General features: G+C 33.0%; 1 protein-coding gene across 1 annotated transcript in view; it reads left to right on the top strand.

Moving 5' to 3' along the window:
• Positions 1-20,088, top strand: part of LOC143256711 (uncharacterized) — a 91,456-nt gene that overhangs the window by 52,008 nt on the left and 19,360 nt on the right. The window contains 2 exon segments of the mRNA XM_076514315.1: positions 2,334-2,818; positions 2,821-3,779. Coding sequence (XP_076370430.1) covers positions 2,656-2,818; positions 2,821-3,779 — 1,122 coding nt within the window. The 5' untranslated portion in view covers positions 2,334-2,655.

Here is a 20,088-nt window from a genome sequence, read left to right as displayed (position 1 = left end):
TTTCAAAGTAATTACCTCTACAAACATACAGATGAAGATTGGATGATTATATTATATATATATTTTATCAACTATTAAGCTGTATTAGAGGATTCTACGGTGGCTGTGCTCAGTAATATATTTACTGTAATCAGTTCTACCTGCACTTTATAGTAATGGTAATATTTAAGTTAATATTAGTTTAGTGGAACTGGTATCAGTATGTCCACAACTATCTATAGTCAGTAGATGGGTTGGACTCTGATTGTCGCGGACTTGACAGCCTCAATTTCATATCTTACTTGACACTTAATTCATTTTTGATGCGCGTTTACAAGCTTTTTACGTGCGATCTGGTGGATAGTTGTAGTTATTGGATATCTTTTTCATTAATACATGGATGCTAAAAACTGTAGAAACAAGGCCATCTTCTATCAATATTTGATTGCTGTTCAGTTTAGTCAGTTTGTAAAATGCACCTACTTGCTAAGAAAAAGACCTCATCTTAAAAAATGACATTAAAAAACTAAATCCTTAAAGATATTCCAAAGTGTATGTCAAACCTTTTGTATTTAACATTGTAATATCTCATTTTGTTAGATTAGTGTAACTATCTGAGTGCTATTAACTGTGGAGACAGGGTATATTCTCTATAGATATCTGAATATTATCACCTGTAGACAAGGTACTTCCTCTACAGATATCTGAGTATTATCACTTGTAGACAGGGTATATTCTCTATAGATATCTGAATATTATCACTTGTAGACAAGGTACTTCCTCTACAGATATCTGAATATTATCACTTGTAGACAGGGTACTTTCTCTACGGATATCTGAATATTATCATCTGTAGACTAGGTACTTCCTCTACAGATATCTGAATATTATTGCTTATAGACGTGGTACTTTTTCTACAGATATCTGAATATTATCACCTGTAGACAGGGTACTCCTCTACAGATATCTGAATATTATCACCTGTAGACAGGGTACTTCCGCTACAGATATTTGAATATTATCACTTGTAAACGTGGTACTTTCTCTACAGATATCTGAACATTCTCATTTGTAGACGGGGTACTTCCTCTACAGATATCTGAATATTCTCACTTGTAGACGGGGTACCTCCTTCACAGATATCTGGATGCTATTATCGCAGGTTTTTTTGCACATACGTGTATCTTTTATACTTTTTACATCTGGTACGATTTTGCTGCTCTTGGTTGTGTGAGTTTTTGGTTTTTTTAATGAAGATTCTCTTTACTGGTTTGCTGTACCGATTATTAACGCCACCTTAGAGTCATTGTATATCCATTAGATCGATTATGTTTAATGTATATAATGTATACAACTAATGAAACTTTCATATTATTAGATGGATGAAAGTATGTTTCACTTTTGTTTAATTAATATTTTGTAGATTTTGGAGAGACGTTGTATATCAATACCAGCGTTATAAACTTTTTTTAAAACTAAGCCTAAGCGAAATCGTTAATTATTTGGAAGATCCAGTAAAAAAAAAAGTTACGTGAACTCTTTCTTATTACGAGGTTCATTAAAGTTAATTGATTAAAAATAGCGAGAAAAAGTATGAATGAAAAAAGAATGAAGGTAAACAAGCGTCAAACTCAAAGTAACTTTTAACTTAGATAAACATAGGAGTAGTTTTTTTTCAGACACTTGATATGTAATGACGATATTTTCAGTAATGTAACAAGAAAAGGAAAAGTCATTGTTTGTGCCAAATATTTTGTATCTAACTATTTAATAGCTAGTTTTGTTAGATAAATGCAGCTATCATATTAATATACTCCAGACGAAAAGTGTTAATCTAGAAAAATGTTGAAATAAATACATACAATTAATTAACGTTACAGTATGAAAGAAAAATCAGCTCAGCCACTTGCAACCGTTTTTAACCCTAAGTTGAACTTGTTTCTTCAGCTTAAAAGTGTTAATTAGTCTTCTCTCTTATGTCTCATTAATTTTCACGTTTTCATTATACAAATCAGTTGACGGTTTATTTTTTTTTTTTTACAATATTTTATCGAAACTTCCTGAAGTGTTAACTATTGTTACTGTAGATAATTAGAATGTGAAAGTTAATGTGGAACTCCGTATGTATTAAAGTCGATTGCGGGTATATAATAGTATAGTTATAAATGCTCCTAAATCTCTACCTGTTGTCACTTAACCTGAAAAAAATAATAATCGAAAGAGTTTTATATGCACAGATTTTAGAGCCATTCTTGTAAAAGAAAGTATTGACATTTCTTTACAAAGAATCGAATAACTTGTACTTCCTCTTTGTTTTTAAATAAACCTTTTCCCTCTTTTTCTTTTGGTTTTAGGCACAGTAATAATACAGACTGAGCAAATGATCGCAAGAAGATTACGAGGATTTTTATTAGGACAGTTTTCTATAAATACACAACTGTGAGATTTAACCATAATCGAAGTGAACTGCACCAAGAAAAATTAAATGAGTCTTGTATCAGAAAAGACAAATAAATCCTTCTTTTTCACAGAATATTCATAACCACCAGGATGGAGAGGTAGCTTCGCAACTGTTCTTCGGGGTTCAACGTAAACCAATGATTAAAAAGGTAGTGAGGAAGTGCCTCTACCAACAGCGTGCTATAAACAGAAAGTACGTAGCCAATAACTGGAGGTATGGAGGCAGAGCTCGAACTTGACGACTGCATTGCCACTTGTTCAAATAGAAATCAAAACAAAATTATCAATGATAGTCAAGCAAAGGAAAGTTCAAAGAAGGTGCCACGTTACTTGAAAAGCGTGCCCATTAAACCTATCGTACATCCAGTGGATAAAAACATTATTGGGAGTTTTTGGCATCTGTAATTTTTATTGCAACAGCCATCGCAACTGGAATTCCTTCTGTTACTATACTGACACTCTTGATACCAATGGTATTGTTAATTCGTCACTTATTTGCAAATTGCTCCCAGTGTAAACAGAATAAAAGATGTGGCTGTGGAAACGACAAACTTCATCTTCTGTCAGCAGTTGATGCATTTTGGTTACATGATTCGGAATTTAATCGGTTCGTGTCACACTGCTTGTTCTTCGTAGAACGAGGAATGAACGCAGAGAAGCTTCGAGAACTCGTACTTACTCGAGTGATTAACAAACAATACAATATGGGGCTTGCATTCCCACGATTTACTCAGAAGATCATAACGGTGTCGGCAGGCTATTGTTGGGTTGAAGACGAAAATTTTACTCTTGACAATCATATATTCGAAGAACAAAAACGAATAACCAATAAAAGAGAGCTTGAGGACCATATGACATTCCTAATGGGTCAGCCCTTGTCACGGGAACGCCCTCTGTGGGAGATCCGAGTAGTTCCCTACTTTGGCAAAGCTGATGATACAGTATTAGTACTTCGTATACACCATGCCGTTAGTGACGGAATATCATTTGTAAAGATTCTAGGAAACTGTTTAGCAGACAGCCGACATAACCTGAAACTAAGACCTCGGTTTGGTGGGACCACATTTCCTCTTAATGTTTTCCGAGCCCTCGTGGTAGGGCCTATAACCTTTGTCATTTGGTTACTACGTTTCAGACGAGATTGCAACCTTATCCAGCATTCACAACGACTTTCAGGCGAAAGAGCAGTTTGCTGGTCTCGTGATTTCAAGTTCTCCACGATTCAGCGTATTAAACAGATTACCAGAAGTAGCATCAATGACGTTCTTCTAACAGCAGTTACTGGATCTATTCGAGCCTATTTCCGAAAAAACGGAATACAACATCCTCCTAGCGTAACAGTAAGTTCGTTAGAGTCTATTTATTCTAATAATTTTTACATGCTCCAGCACTATAAACGGTAATGAACCCAGAGAAATATCAGCTTGAAGAGATGGGTGTCTGGGAAGTTTGAAATCCTTACAACTAATACAACAAAGTTACTTAAAAATATAAAAGTACAAAAATACTGTTTAGATATGGTCCGGCATGGCACAGAAGGCTCTGATTGGTAAAAATAAACTTCTTGACTCTACTATTTATTATATATTTTTCAAGTTTAAAAACCACGAAGTATTTAAAAAGATACAGCTGTATATAACAGTAATGGTTTTGGAGGTTTCAGCGTTTCCATCTTCACCAGAATCAATATCATGCTACTTGCTTTCTTCTTATCTAATCTGATGTTGACATCTCAGGACGCTTGTCCTTTCTATCACTGTTCTTTCTTTACTTTCAGTATCGTTTATTCGCTTCCAGTTAATATGATTTGCTTCATTTGAGCATGAATCAAAAGGTAAGCAGTAATTACAAATGCCACAGGTAAGGCAGTCCCCCCTCCTTTCTATGTTTATGTTCCTGGCAAGACATGTTGCAAATTTCATTTATGACTATATATTTTCAAACACTACGAGTATCGAAACCCATATTTTAGCGATGTGAGTCTGCAAATGTACCGTTGAGCCACTGGGGGAGGGGGCTTTTAAACGAGATAAATTAGTTCTATGGAACATATTACCTAATTTAAGTTATAATAATAGCAATGATTTCCCTCTGTTTCGGAAAAGGGAAACAGTTAGACTTCTGAAACGTAATTTTCAAACCTGGGTTCAATATTAACAGTTAATACTGTGAAAATCTAGTACATTAATTAACACATTCACCACGTAAATTAATGTTTTTATGAATAATACAGAAGTATTCAGCGATTATTGCAATAGCACAATTAAATAAGTGCTGTTGATTATTAACTTTCTAAACTTCGTGTGTAAATTATGCACGATGCAGTTTCTATATACTAAAATATTACATTACTTCTATTATCAAGTTGTAGGTCACAGAAAATAATTCCCCTCCGTGGACTCAGCAGATAGCTCGATCTGACTTTACTATAAGAAAACAGACACACATACACAAACACGGAAAATAAATTAACTTGGTGTTACTGTTCTCACCTGATGTTAAATATTTATTTCATATAGGGAAATAGGGTGTTGTTTGTTTTTAACACTTGACCTTGGTGACTTACAAGATCTAATTAACGTATTATATGTATTATACATAACACTGAGTCAACGCTTGGTAATTTTAGTACTTCATTCTTATAAAACTTAGTTACCTAATTTCACTAAGGTAAGTCTGAAAAGAGTCGCCCTAAAGTTTGTCGATGGGTGGTATTAACTAGCTATCTTTCTTTTAGTTTATCATTCTTAAATTAGAGATGGCTAACGCAGATGGCACTAGTGTAGCTTTGGGTGAAATTCAACACAAACCAAATAATCATTAAGGTGGATATCTATTTACTAATTTGTTATTCGTGGATTTTTTTTCCATTGGTTATGTTTTACTTACCCTTGAGTAGCACAGCGGTATGTCTGTGGACTACAACAATAGAAGCCTGGTTTCGATACCAATGGTGTGAGAACAGATAACCCATTGTGTGGTTTTGTATTTAACTTCAAACAAACAAATATATTATACTTATTAGGGATTATCACCAAAAAGGCTGACGTTAAATCTAAGGTTATCAAAATATTTTTAACGAATGTGTTGACTCATGATAGATAGTATGAAATGAAAAGTTCCATAAAATTACTATAAAACTACAACCTTATTATAAGAACATTTTATGTATCAGTAGCTACACTTGATGTAAAGCGTAAAAATGCTTCTTTCCAATCTAATATTCGACATGAAATATACATTTTCTTGTTTGGTTACATTACGTTTAGCGTTAAGCCTGTTTATTTGTTAGTTTTAACACAAAGTTACACAATCGGCCATATGAGCTTTGCCCACCACATGGAATCAAACCCCTTATTTTAGCATTGTAAGTCCGTAAGCGTATCCCTGACTCAATGGTGGACTGTAGTTAAGCTATGCGTATTGTAACAAAGGAGATCAATTTTCCAAATGAATTCTGACAACAAAACAAGTAAATTACGATATTAATGATACCACGGAAAAGTCAACTATCATATTCTCAAAAGATTTCAAGGGTCCAAATAATCATCTGGGTCTTTCTTAGACTATACCAATATATCATATCTAAATAAACCAACAAATAACTAATTCCAAAATGTACAAACTTATACACTTCCATTAAGGATCACGTGAATTCTCCTTTTATATTATTATTTTTACTGGTCAAAATGAATAAATCACTAACATTAAGGTTTAAACCTTATTTTAAATATTCGTTGTTTAAAATAGATGTTCCCAAATCTTGTTTATCACTTAATATAAGTTAGGAGCACTTAATTCTTCGTTATAATCTTATTATAAATCTAGCATCTCCCTCTTGAACCTGTTTTACATCCTTACCACCATTGTAAACATTCCACTTCTGATCTTGTTTTAAGTTGGCGTTCATTATATCTTTACCACCATTGTAAACATCCCACATCTGGACCTATTTTAGGTTGACGTTCATTATATCCTTACAACCATGGTAAACACCTCCCTTCTGATCCTGTTTTAAGTTGACGTTTATTATATCTTTACTACCATTGTAAACATCCCACTTCTGATCCTGTTTTAAGTTGACGTTTATTATATCTTTACTACCATTGTAAGCATCCTACTTCTGGACCTGTTTTAATTATATTCTTATCACCATTGTAAACATTCCACTTCTGATCCTGTTTTAAGTTGACTTTCATTATATCCTTACCACCATTGTAACATCCCATTTCTGGACCTGTTTTAAATTGGCATTCATTAAATCCTTACCACTATTGTAAACATCCTATTTCTGGACCTGTTTTAATTATATCCTTACCATCATTGCAACATCCCATTTTTGGACTTGTTTTAAGTTGACTTTGTCTTTTCTAAGTAAAATAGGCCCAATAATGTAAGCATAGCCAGTGCAGCTTCAGTAGATACTCGCTTGATACCCAACTGAAAGTTGTGAAAGACCTAATAGTGAACAAAACCTGTGTGGGAACCTTTAAGGCTCTAACCAGTCGCAACTACAAACCCCCATATACTTCCACGCATACGTACGGTCACTTGCCGTAAGATCTCCTGAAACAATGGGAAACATTATTTTATTTTACATGTGTTATAATTTAGTGTTTTATTTTACTTATGTAACATTAATAGATCTGGGCGTCGTGTGGGTGGGAACAAAATGTTCTTGTCCTATGGCAGATGTACGCCATTGGGTAAACCAAAACCGAATCCGATGTTTGAATTGAAAGTATATGCTGCATATTTATGTAAATAGATCTCACATATTTGCTAACCTTACCTATTAATAGTTTAAATTTATATAGTTTTAACACCAAAATCTGGAAAAACCTTTAAGCCAAACATTTACAGAAAAATCGCTCATACTGTAGTTGTTTTTATCAAGACTACTTGTAATTTTATGTACTTTGTATTCATAATTTGAGGTGTATAAAACTAGCTTTAAGATATATTTAGTTTCCCACAAGTCGCTGTCCAATATGTCTCACTGTCAGTACCATAACTTTGAAATTTACATAGTTTGTATGCCACAAGTATTCTGTTAAGACGATCACTTTCATCATGACTTAATATCTCTGTGTTGTATGTTTTTGTTAATTACAGTAGTCGCATTGTAAACTTACATAAATTATTCAGGTCATTTTGGCTTTGAGTGTGGAACAAAATATAGAAAAATAAAAGGTAAACACGTTACTAAAAGACTGTTTATATGTATATAATTTTCTTTTTCTCTCTTTCTTTTTTTATAAATAGGTAAATCCTCTTCTGTTCTACTCAGTAGTTAAGTAGTTACTATTTAACGGTTAGTCGTGGCATAAGAACAGAAAAAAGTAACAACTTTGTGCTATCACCAAATTTAAACCTGGTACATTAAGATTTGAATTACTACGGAAAAACATTTATAGCTTTAGATTTTTTAAAGTTTTTATTGTAAGGTGATATTAACTTTCCGTATTGGGTTTAAAAAGTATCAGTTATTAGGTTCTATGTGAAACTTCCGTACTATGTTTTTTCTTATCTAAAGCACAGCATTTCAGAAGCTCTCTCAAGAACTGGCAAAGTTCCACATACACACGTAAAGTGAACTTGCCAGCGAACGAGTGATTGGTAAATAACTTCCCTAATTAAGATTCACTGTCTTATATATATATATATATATATATATATATGTGTGTGTATATATATATGTAAATTATTTTTAAAATATCGATATTTAGTGCAGGTCTGTTTACTGGAAAATCCAAAGCAGCAACTTTAAGTAAACTGATATATTTCTAATCGTAGAAGGGTCATATCTTAACACCTGCTAATAACTTCGCCATTATTGAACTTAGTTTTGGTATTTCCACGAAGATAAACCAGAGAAATAAAATATGCGACTGAAGAACTTCCATGCGCGATAGGAAATGATATATAAGATAAGTAAACAGAGATCAGTTCTGAATAGATATGTATTGAAAACACCTTGTTAATTCTACTCGCATGTTTATAACACCAACTACACTAGGAATGTTCTAGACCAAAAACAATTTTGAATGAGAAGAAATCTTCGTTATAAGCACACAAACTATTAAATTAATCTAATTATACTTATGAATAGATCTAACTCAGAATGGGTATTGTGTTGTTCTTAATTCTAGTCACTACCATAGTCTATATTACATTACCTATTTACCTTTATTTTACCAAAAACGGCCCGGCATGGCCAAGCGTGTTAAGGCGTGCGACTAGTAATCTGAGGGTCGCGGGTACGCATCCCCGTCGCACCAAACATGCTCGCCATTTCAGCCGTGGGGGCGTTATAATGTACGATCAATCCAACTATTCGTTGATAAAAGAGTAGCCCAAGAGTTGGCGGTGGGTGGTGATGGCTAGCTGCCTTCCCTCTAGTCTTACACTGCTAAATTAGGGACGGCTAGCACAGATAGCCCTCGAGTAGCTTTGTGCGAAATTCAAAAACAAACAAACAAATAAACTTTACCAAAAATGCTCAAAGAAATAAATGAAAATGTGGGATAAAACTTGAAGGACTGAGAAGGAATTATTCGAAGCTTCAAACAAGTTTACTACTGATAACACAGCAGATCTCTGGCAATATTTTGCATTTAAATATCCTGTTTTGATCTATTCTTCCCAATAACCTGGTCTCAAAGTATGCATGGCAACCTGTTATTCCTTTTATTCGCTATGGCTATGTCTTCTCTGGCAACACTAAACCCAGAAGATAGAGAATAATTATAGTTACTGTTCCCATTAATGAGTTATTTCATTGGTTAACACCCATATCATCATGTTCTGATAGACCAATGGGTCATACTTTTCCCCATGTTTCAAGCCACGATCATGCTTAGAAGGAAAAAAAGATATATGTATATGAAAGTATCAATATATATATATTTCTATTTGCTTCAGAAACATCTCTATATCAGTCTCACTACTATAGTCAGCCCCTTAGTCATATGCACATTTTATTAACAGTGTGTAAATGTTAAGACGTCGATCATGTACTTTTACATAAAATGGATTCGTTGTCGTTACAAATCAGAACATCTTATTGGAATCATGTGGCCAATGTTTACATGAATATTTTTAAAGCAACAAGAGTTAGCGATGGGTTATTTTAACTAACTGGTTGCCTTTACTCTAGTTTATCGGTTTAAAATTAGGGTCAGATGGCACAGATAGTTCTTAAGCAGCTTTTCATGAATATTTGAAGACAAACAACATTTTCCTTTCAATCGAATTGAAAAGAGCTAACAACAGGATTAAAAATAAAATTCACCAATTGTTCACTAAGTTAACTCATTGTAATTAGGGAACCAACATCTCATGTCTTATATTTTACTGGCAACGTTTTCTAACGTTCATCCTTTGAATGTACAAAATGATATGAAATATGCAGAACACGATGATCTAATAACAATCAGTATCAGAGCGTTAAGTCAACAAGTTCTTGTGCTCCTTATATACGTTAAGCTTGATATTCTTCGTATGCTTTAAGAGACATTAGTTACTGTAGGAAAAGTGGGCCTTATTCCAAGTTCCTGGAAGCCAAAGTATTTACTGTTTGTTAGAATTAGGATTACTTTGAAGTATCTCCAGACATTGAGATCTTGCCATTAAATATGTTAACCTTGGCTGACTGTGTATAAGATTGCAGAGTTGCACATAAGTTGTTACATTTAGTAACACATTAGTTGGTAAATGCGCAGACATGTAGGTTGATACAACCAGACAAATATGGGTTGTCGCATCCAGTAATTTTTAGGTTGTTAGATCTAGAAGCGTATAGGTTGTTCGATCCAAAATCACATTGGTTACTAAATGTAAAAACATATAGGTCGTTGAATCCAGTAACATATAGGTTATTAGATCTGCACACAGAACTGTATAGGTTGTAACATCCAATAGCGTATAGACTGTTACCTTCAGAAACATTCTGCTTCGGCTAACATATAAAAACTAGATTCTCACCAATGAAAGGAAATGTACAGATACTTACATATAAAAATGTCAACTTCTACTCATAAAATCTTAACTTTAAATATTTTAGCTTTAGATTTATGTCTTGATGTTAGCTTTATTAATACTTATACTACTTTTAGTGCCTTAGTTTATTTAGTTTTAAACTTAATAATAGTTTTCCAAATTATTGATTTGGTCTGAAAAAAGTTTTAATTAAAGAAACAATAAATTAAAACTGATTGCATTTCTTTCTACTGACGAGAAATTTAGATAAAATGTAATATAAAAAGCTTTTCACATTTTACACGATGCACAGTGTTGGAAAATATATTAACCAATGTGTTAACATTATTTTAAAACCTACTGAAATTCCAGTTAGGCCAGTGGTACGCACTTAGGGTATTCATGGTGTTGCAAAGCACCTAACATGTGGAATAGAAATATATTAGTCATTTTAGAGGGAGTCTCAAAGTTGTCTCTGTTTTTGGTTTTTTTATCAAAATAGCTTACGGAACGTATGTAAACTACCAGTCAGTTTCTTAACGATTTTGTTCTTTTTTGTACTTGTAAACTTAAAGAGAAACTTTAATATATTTTATACAATAACCTGAAGCTGATTAGAAATGAATCATTTTAAAGAAAAGTTGATTTCATAACAGAAATGCGTATGATCTAATAAACTAATATTACTTAATAGAATAATGATGGCAAAACTGAGAAATTTCATTATGTAAAATCTCCGTAAGGGGTTTGGTGACTTAAAAATACAGTTGTTAATTAGTCCAATTATACAGCGTCTATAACTATATCATTACATTCGCCGTTAGATACATTTATTTACTAGAATTCTAACTTTTCCATCCTGGGGCTAAGTTTCGTTGAACTTCAAAAACTTTAATTCAATCTTCCATTTCTCAAAGTGATCATAACACAATTATCTGGTTACTACAACTACAAGGTAGAAAAGAGATCGCAGTGATAAGAGTAAATTGTTAGTTTCAAGTTATGAGTTCACGCTTAACTTAATTTGTGTTATATAAGTAGAGAGCGTTACGTCCCACAGCTTTCTGTAGTTTCTTTAATTAGTTTAATACTCTTAAGAAGGCAGTTATTAAAAGTTTCGAATGTAAATCCGAATTTGCTACAAGAGCCGTAGGCCAGAATTTAAAACAATATATTTCATTTTTGTGAAATTAATGGCTCTTATATTATCGTTCGTATCTGGTTTTGTCTTTTTTTTCTTTGTCCGATTGCATGTATTCGAGTATCCATATGACCCAGATCGGCCAGTTGGTTAAAGCGCTCAAGGGTTGCGGGTTCGAATCTCCGTTACCCCAACCATTATCGCTCTTTCAGCCGCGGAGACGCTATAGTGTGATGGTTAATTCCATTATTCATTGGTAAAAGTGTAGTCCAGGAGTTGTTGGTGGGTTGTGATGACTATCTGCCTTTCCTCTAGTCTTACACTTCTAAGTTAGGGATAGTTAGTGCAGATAGCCCTCGTTTAGCTTTGCGCGAAATTCAAAACAAACAAACAAACAATCGAGTATGTATAATTAGTTTTATGTTATCCTACAGTGTGCCTTTTGAAATGACAGTGGATTGTGCATGGCATGAAAGCTGTAATGATTGTTGGTAAGCCTAAATTTGTGTTCTATATACCTGTTTATTTTTATATTATATATGCGAGGCAATTTATTGTCGGTTTTGTGCTATTATTTTATATTTGTTTCTCTCAGTAAATATACGAAAGTACGAATCATCTATTTGCTTATTAGTAATAAACAGAAAACTTATAAGAATTTCATGTTTTTATGAATCCTTCGATTTTTTTATTGTGTTTCAGTGTTTTCCGTCATTTTTAAGGTTCTCTTAATGAGAGTGTCATTCTATAAATATAGTGTCCAAATTACAGTGAGATGTGAACTTTTTTTCACAGAGAAAATAGATTTGTGTTGGATTTACAAGTAAAACCGTAAGTATACTACCGTTACCTAATTCGGTCAAAAGTGTTCCCACATTAATTCCTCTGCACCATTATTGTTAAACTGTAATTATAAACATGTTTCAAAGCAGTATGAACCAGTTATGACTTTGGTGAAAATAAATTCGGAAAACACGTTTTAAAAAATATTAAAATGTTGTAGAAAAATTGGTTTAGAAAATGGCGTTCAGGTGTTGGTTTATGATAATGTTAGAACTTTGATTAACCACATTTTTAACAAATTCAAAATACTAGCCAAGACAAATATAATTGACTTAAATTTACAATATACAATGATTTTATCTTTCAAATCTCGAACAATAAAGGTCATCAAGTTGCTACTTGGAGAAACTATTAGAAAGCTCAAAACTATGTGATTATACTTAACTTACGCTTAAACTTAATATGTTTTTAAAGAAAAATTAGGGTTATCAATTTTGGATATAATAACAGTACGTTCGCCTCTTGGTTTTGGATATTAGCGTAAAGGCATACAAGGGTTATACGCTAGCCATCTTTAATTTTGAAATGTTTGTTTTTTTTAATTTCGCGCAAAGCTACACGGAGGTTATCGGCACTAGCCGTTTCTAAATTAGCAGTGTAAGATTAGAGGGAAAGCAGCCAGTCATCACCACCAACCGTCAACTTTTGGACTACTTTTTTGCCAATGGATAATGGAATTGACCGTCACATTATAACGCTTCTACGGGTGAAAGGGCGAGCATGTTTGTTGTGACGTGGATTTGAATTGGCGTCCCTCAGATTGCGAGTCGAGCGTTCTAACTACCTGACAGTTTTGAACTGAGAGTCTCGAGTAATGACAGTTAGTAAACAACATCCATTGCCAGTTCTTGGGCAGCACTAAACAATAATGAGAGTTGACTATCTCTTGTAATGTAACATCCAGTAGCGGATTTAAAGTTGTGTGGGCCAAGGGTCTAATAGTGCCTGTACATTCCATGTAATTTTATATAGATTAAAATTATCAATGAGCCCCCATTAAAACCATGAGCCCTAGGGCTGAGCTTCCCCCAGCACCTACTTAAATACACCACTGACCGCATTTCCAACATATGGAGAGCGCTTTTTTGTAGATTCGCAACTTAGTACGCTAAACACTGGGCCACATCTGACCCAAGGAACAGTACGATAGTACACTATAATTTGCCGAAATAGAGACGTTCTTTGAAAACTTTCTGAAATAAAGACATCAAACCTTTGGATTTAATATTCTTTCCAAATTCACAAATTTTATTATTACTGGATTACGTTACACGCAGGCTAAGTTGGTTTATAACTAAAATAAGTTGTTTCTCATCATAAACAGATATTTTGTCGCTTGTTTTTTGCTAATCTCAATGCTACACAACGGGTTATCTGTTTTGTGGTCATCACGGGTATCGAAAATCGATTTTTAGGCATGGATATTCGTAAAAAATAAAGTTCTTAATTAAATTTTTTACCTAATCTATGAGTTACATAAAAAGAGAGCTAAGTTCGACTTTTGGGCGAAATTAATGAGGTCAAATTTATAACCGTTGGACAAGTAAGACTGTTGAAAATATCAATGTTCATCTTTCTATGTTAATTATAACTCGATAACTTACGTATAGTGAGTAGACAACCATCTACAAAGAACAAATACTATGTTGTCCTATGTTTAAATCATCTTTCCTCTTGCTCAGAGGTAAATTTGAAAGTTTATGACGCCCAAAATCGGATTTCAATACCCGTCTTGGTCACATCACAGATAATTCAACAATAGCTTTGTACTTCACAACAAGACAACCTATTTACAGGCTAAATAGTTTATTAGATGTCTAACATCGTTTTTCTTGTTCAATAGACTAATCATATTACTTAGGCTTGCAGTCAGACTTAGTGAAACCAAGTGAGACTTGGTGGAGAAAATGTATCGAGTGATTTCCGGAAGTAATGCTACTTATTGACTTCATCTGGCCATAACACAACCTTTACTACCTTATATATTGTGTCAACTAAGCTTCTTCAATCCAAACTAAAGTAGTTACTTATAGAATTATCATTCTCATAAAGTCATCTTAAATAAAGATAGAAAACGTCGATTTTAATCAAAGTCATACAACGTTGAAATCCAAAGAAAAGACAGTTTTAATGTATTATTTCAGATTTGTTTTTACCTTATTGTAATTTTGCAAACGATAAAGTGAAATATTTGATGAGGTGTTTATTTTAAGCTTTAGCAGTTGGTTGTTGTGTATCGTAATTTGTAAAAATAAAAGTAATATTTGATAAAAATATAAAACTACTAGATCTGAATTTGCGAAATACGTTTTCACGAATGTTTAAATTTGAATCTCATAAGTCAATGTAAAATTCGTGATTTTTTAAAAATTAATTTGAATAAAATAAAACGTAACGTGGTATATGAAATTTTCAGTAATCATAATCGAACAGTATTGATTGAATTAACAGAATAAAGTTCCTTTAACCTTTTGTAATTTATATTCAAAACACCACGTAATGATCAACGTGAATATTTTTACCAGTTTAATTGATTGGACATTTTGTCATTAACCAACCAGGCCCAATATGGCGAAGTGGTTAGGGCGATCGTCTAGTAATCTGAAGGTCACGGTTCGAATGTCTACCGTACCAAATAGGTTTGCCCTTTCTGCCGTGGGGGCGTTACAACATTCGGTTAATCCCACTATTCATTGGTAAAAAAGAAGCTCAAGAACTGGCGGTGGGTGGTGATGACTAGCCGTCTTCCCTTTAGTCTTACACTCCTAAGTTAATTAGGGACGGCTAGCGCAGATAGCCTTCGTGCAGCTTTATGCGAGATTCAAAACTAACCACGCGAAAATGTTTTTTTCTTAAATATACTTTTTGTGAAGAGAAATGGTTGAGTTAATATTCTAAATGGTTTATATTCAGTACATAAAACTTGTAGTTTGACTTGCTAAAAAGTGTATCTTTGTGAATAACAACTAATTTAACTATACAACTTAATTTGAAGAGTGCTCTCTTTGTAACAAGGGGTTGGTACGTTTGTTATCAAGAATTTCAAGCATTAAGGTGTTGTATACATGTAAACGGCTTAAACATTTCTAACACTTAAAACAACATTACAGACAATATTAGCAGAAGCACATGTGTAGACACCATTAATAACAACAAACACTGATTCTGTTAATACCGTCTATCTGTAACGAGAAAAGAAATCGCACTGCTTCTTATACTGTTTGTTCTGTTTATTCTTAGTGGTGTTAGAAATAAATAATTTTTTGGTAGTAATTAACGTAACTCAATAACATGTACGATTACATCTGAAACTTAAATATCTTATTGCAAAACTTATAATTCAGTAATAACGAAAAGAGTTGTTTAATGTGTAAACTGTCAGAACTATTGGAAATCGAAAAGTGCAAAGATAGCTAGCAACTCATTTTGGTATTCCAATGTCTGCGTAGTGAAAGTTATAGACAGGCTGTCTGTATGAGTGTGTGTGTATTACTATATATGTATATATTTGTAGCTGAGCCATGTAACAAACACTACATTTCCACAATCTTACTGATAGATGGTGTTATTCTACAGCGCATAGCCTTCGATTTGATATTAAGTTTTGAACATCCGAAGTGTTATAAAAACACCTCAAGAAACTTGAGAAAACTTGCTTTAGGCTGGCAATTCATCTTACATGAATTGTGTTTTTACTGCCAAGACTGACAGCACAAACAATAGTTATCCTCATAGAGGAGTGAAAGCTTCGTGTTTCTATTAGTGCAATGATTATTGGAGTCGTATCTAGAAAGCCTTGGGTGAACAAACTGCCAAAGGCGACATCGTTGAACATGACCGTTTGGGGTGAGGTTCAGTTTTGGTTTGAAGAAACATCATTATAAATGTACTTACAGCTGTTTCTTATGCTTCAACGGTTACGAATCTATTACTTGACTATATAGCCACGTGCTTAAGATTAAGGATAGATATTTCATGGTATGAAACTTTTTGTTTTCTTGATTACAAATACACTAACCGAAGAGCTAACTAAAACAGGTTTACTCATTCCTTTGTATGTTGACTTTATAATAGTATCTTCTGAAGATATTGTGGCTGTATCAATGCAATGATTGGGTGGAGATAAGAAGAGTCATACTTGTTTCCAGGTATCATTTATTACCAAACGCAGCTCTCAGTTCAATTACATGACTCAGTCAGACCCTGTGTATGCATGACCACATCAGGATGCTCATGTTTCAGATTTAATTATCGATAAATAATTTTCAAGAAAGCTGATTTATTAGTTGTACGAAGCAAATAAACGCTGCTCCAAAGGCACAGATTTATCCATCTAGTTAACGAATGAATTTACTTATGAAACCAAAATCTCGCCAATCTTAGTTTCTTTTTGAAGTATTTTCGTTGAAATGTTTATGGTGACGTTGAGCTGTAGTATGTTTCGGGTTACCTTTGCATATCCGTTTTAAGTTACTGACTCAGGAAAAAAAGAGAAAATATAAAAACGCTGCCGAATGCTGACGTGGCCACAAAGCCGTTTTTATAGTCTTTGTAGATTCTACAAAATTTTGGAGAATAAATAAACGTGACCAAGTAAATGTAAACAGAAATAAAAATATTGGAAGTTTGATAAGTCACATTAGGCTATCTGCTCTCAGAACGAGAAATCGAGCCACGAATTTTAGTTTTGTATGTCCGTGAGCTTACCACTGTACCTCCCCACTCCCCGAGGGACGTTTCAGTTTGAGTAAGGATAATGTTTCTGAAACATTTGCTTACACAATATAATGGTCTTTATAAGTTTATATAATAAGTATTTCAACAATCGTCTAAATCATTAGAGACATTTCTCTTCATTTCCTTTTAATTATTCACCATGTGTATGTACATAAGTATTTATTAATAACTTTTGATTAAAATAGAGTAAACGATATAGATCTACATCAAAAAGTAGCTCACTAATTATTAAAAGTAATTCACCACAATACTCTGAGAAGAAGTATATAATGATTAAAATGTATTGAATCGTAAGTTTAACAACGTGTTTTAAAGTGTAATCTCAATATTATTTCATGAAATTTACCAATTGAGAAGACTGTTTGATCTTAATTTTATATACTAAGCTAAGAATGCAGAATAATTCCGTAAGATTGAGGATTATCAAACAGATAAAAATAAATATTTAAATACCGAAACTAACCAGACTGGAAGATTCAAGATTCGAGACGCGATATTTTACAGAATATGAGCTGAACTTTTACCTGTAGGGTAGTTATAACTGTGAAAGTCAATCCTAATTCTTGCCTAAGAGTTGCTGTATAGGCGGTATCGGGTAATTGGTTTTCACCCAATATTTGAAATTAAGGACGGATATCTTTGAATCATCGAGGTAGCTTGACCTGAGGGCTTAAATCATAAATGATATAAATAGTCGAATATTTTATTTCTCAACATTTGATCTTATGATCTGACTAAATATGAATATATTGAAGCAATAGAGTTAAACATGTTCTTGTTTCAATTATTTTTGTCAGTACCGTGTTCATTAGCATATTACTGCTTGAACCTTAGGCCTTACGTTTCACATCCAGGCATTTAAATACCTCCTCTCAATGCAGTATCGGTAAAGCAGCTGTATTTTTGCTTCCCACATTTCGGTTCGTACTTTTCTAACTTAATGTTCTGTTTCACATATTCTTGACAAATGTTCGCCTGATTTTCAATGTTTAGTTTAAGGTTTTTTTCTTGGCATAATTTGACAAATAACAAACTATTATATTAGACCTAACATGTTCACTGTGTTCCAAGGAACACAAAAGCGTTGTCTAAAACTGTAATTAACAATTAATTATCTGTGGCAAAGTTAACGTAATTTATTCTATGTACAAATATTCCACGTCTGTTGTAATTTATGCTCTTTTTATTTAGTAGCCGCAAAATTCGTTAAATTTAACACATGGTTATCACTAAGTCAGAAGTAAACACATGGCCACCACTAAGTCAGAATTAAACACATGGCCATCACTAAGTCAGAATTAAACACATGGCCACCACTAAGTCAGAATTAAACACATGGCCACCACGAAGTCGGAATTAAACACATGGCCATCACTAAGTCAGAATTAAACACATAGCCATCACAAAATCAGAAGCGGCGAAGTAAGACATCAGTTTTATTTATATTATTCTAATGCATACTTGCATCACACAGTAATTACGATATTTTCAGCTTTATCAATCTGTAATTAATTGTTAAAAATAGTGTTCCTGTTCTAAATCCACGGAAAAATCAGATAATTTTTCGTGACGTTATTTATAACCAAACAAAAGAACTCTGTTGCATGTATGTGAAGCTATACATGCAACAAAATGTATGTTTCTTTGAGCAGAATACTCACATTGATATAACCCATGATTACATGGAGTATTTGTGGTCTCTAAGTACAGATAAAAGCTAATTCACAGTCCAGGAAAAGAGCGATGTGAAGTTACAAGAGATACATCTATTAAGATGTACATTCACGTCAACCAAATGGGTTTTGATACATTTTTGCCGTTCACTTATATCCATAGGAGTGAAAATACTTTTTTCCCTTTACAAAGAGTAGGTGTTAATGTTGAAAGTACTTTGATGGTGAATGTGTCTTATCTTTAGACATGCTTTTCATCTTATACGTTATTGATATTATAGCAAAACAAATATATATATTTCTAAGCCTTAAAAACTTTCAGCAGTACAGATCGACGTCTATTATGTAACATCTTTTCATAACGACACAACCATGTATTAAAGATCTTAGTTTCGAATTGCTGACCGCTAGGGATAAAACCGATCGGTAGAGGTTTCATAATTATCATAAAATTGAACGAGCAAGTTAAATTGGAATTACTTTGCTATATACATTTAAACAAGAAACTATGAAGTTATAAGCCATTGCTTCGAAATTTCAGGAAAGTTTGAAAGCAAACGCCTCACAGAAAGGTAAAGCCGTTGTTAATTAAAGAACAAAACATTACTGTGTGATAATGAAAACGATCGTTGCTGATAAATAACGATAGAATTGTGAAAGTTTCTAACTTAAGAAGAGAAAGTTCAGTATAAAATTAATAATATTTATTATAATTTTCAAAAATTACAACTAACAATTAGTAAGGTTTGGTACTAGGTTTCGGATTTAAAATTCAGTTTCGAGGGATACGTAAATTTCATCACCTATAGTTCTTTATTGTTAAAGTCTTTGGTTGGAGTGAGAACCATACATTTATACATTTTTATCAAATGCAGTTGATTAAGAAAACCTTCATGATTTGAAAAAAATCAAAGGAAGATAAGTGAATGATCACTGTGTATACAGCTCATTTACTCTTTTTTTGTTTATATTAGTAACGTACCTCGGTCTTTATTTGTGTTGTAAATATCAGACTGCTTTTCCAGATGGTTTATTTGTGTAGACAAAATCTTAAAATTAAATTCATGATGCCTTGCCTTAAAAAGTATTGTCTGAGTTAATTTGGAATTAATTATATGAATTATTTTACTTAGTTTCTTCCAGATTTCACAAATATTAATTATTGTTATTGACAACCACAATCCGTAGAATTTTCTTTCAGCATACAATAAATTTAGATGACTGAAAAACAGATAAAAATAATACATTGTTTGTTGGTGAAAAACAAAAGTGTAA

The sequence above is a fragment of the Tachypleus tridentatus genome, chromosome 7 (genome assembly GCF_004210375.1).
Source record: "Tachypleus tridentatus isolate NWPU-2018 chromosome 7, ASM421037v1, whole genome shotgun sequence".
NCBI lineage: Eukaryota > Metazoa > Arthropoda > Merostomata > Xiphosura > Limulidae > Tachypleus > Tachypleus tridentatus.
This window is presented reverse-complemented; position numbering and strand designations above follow the sequence as displayed.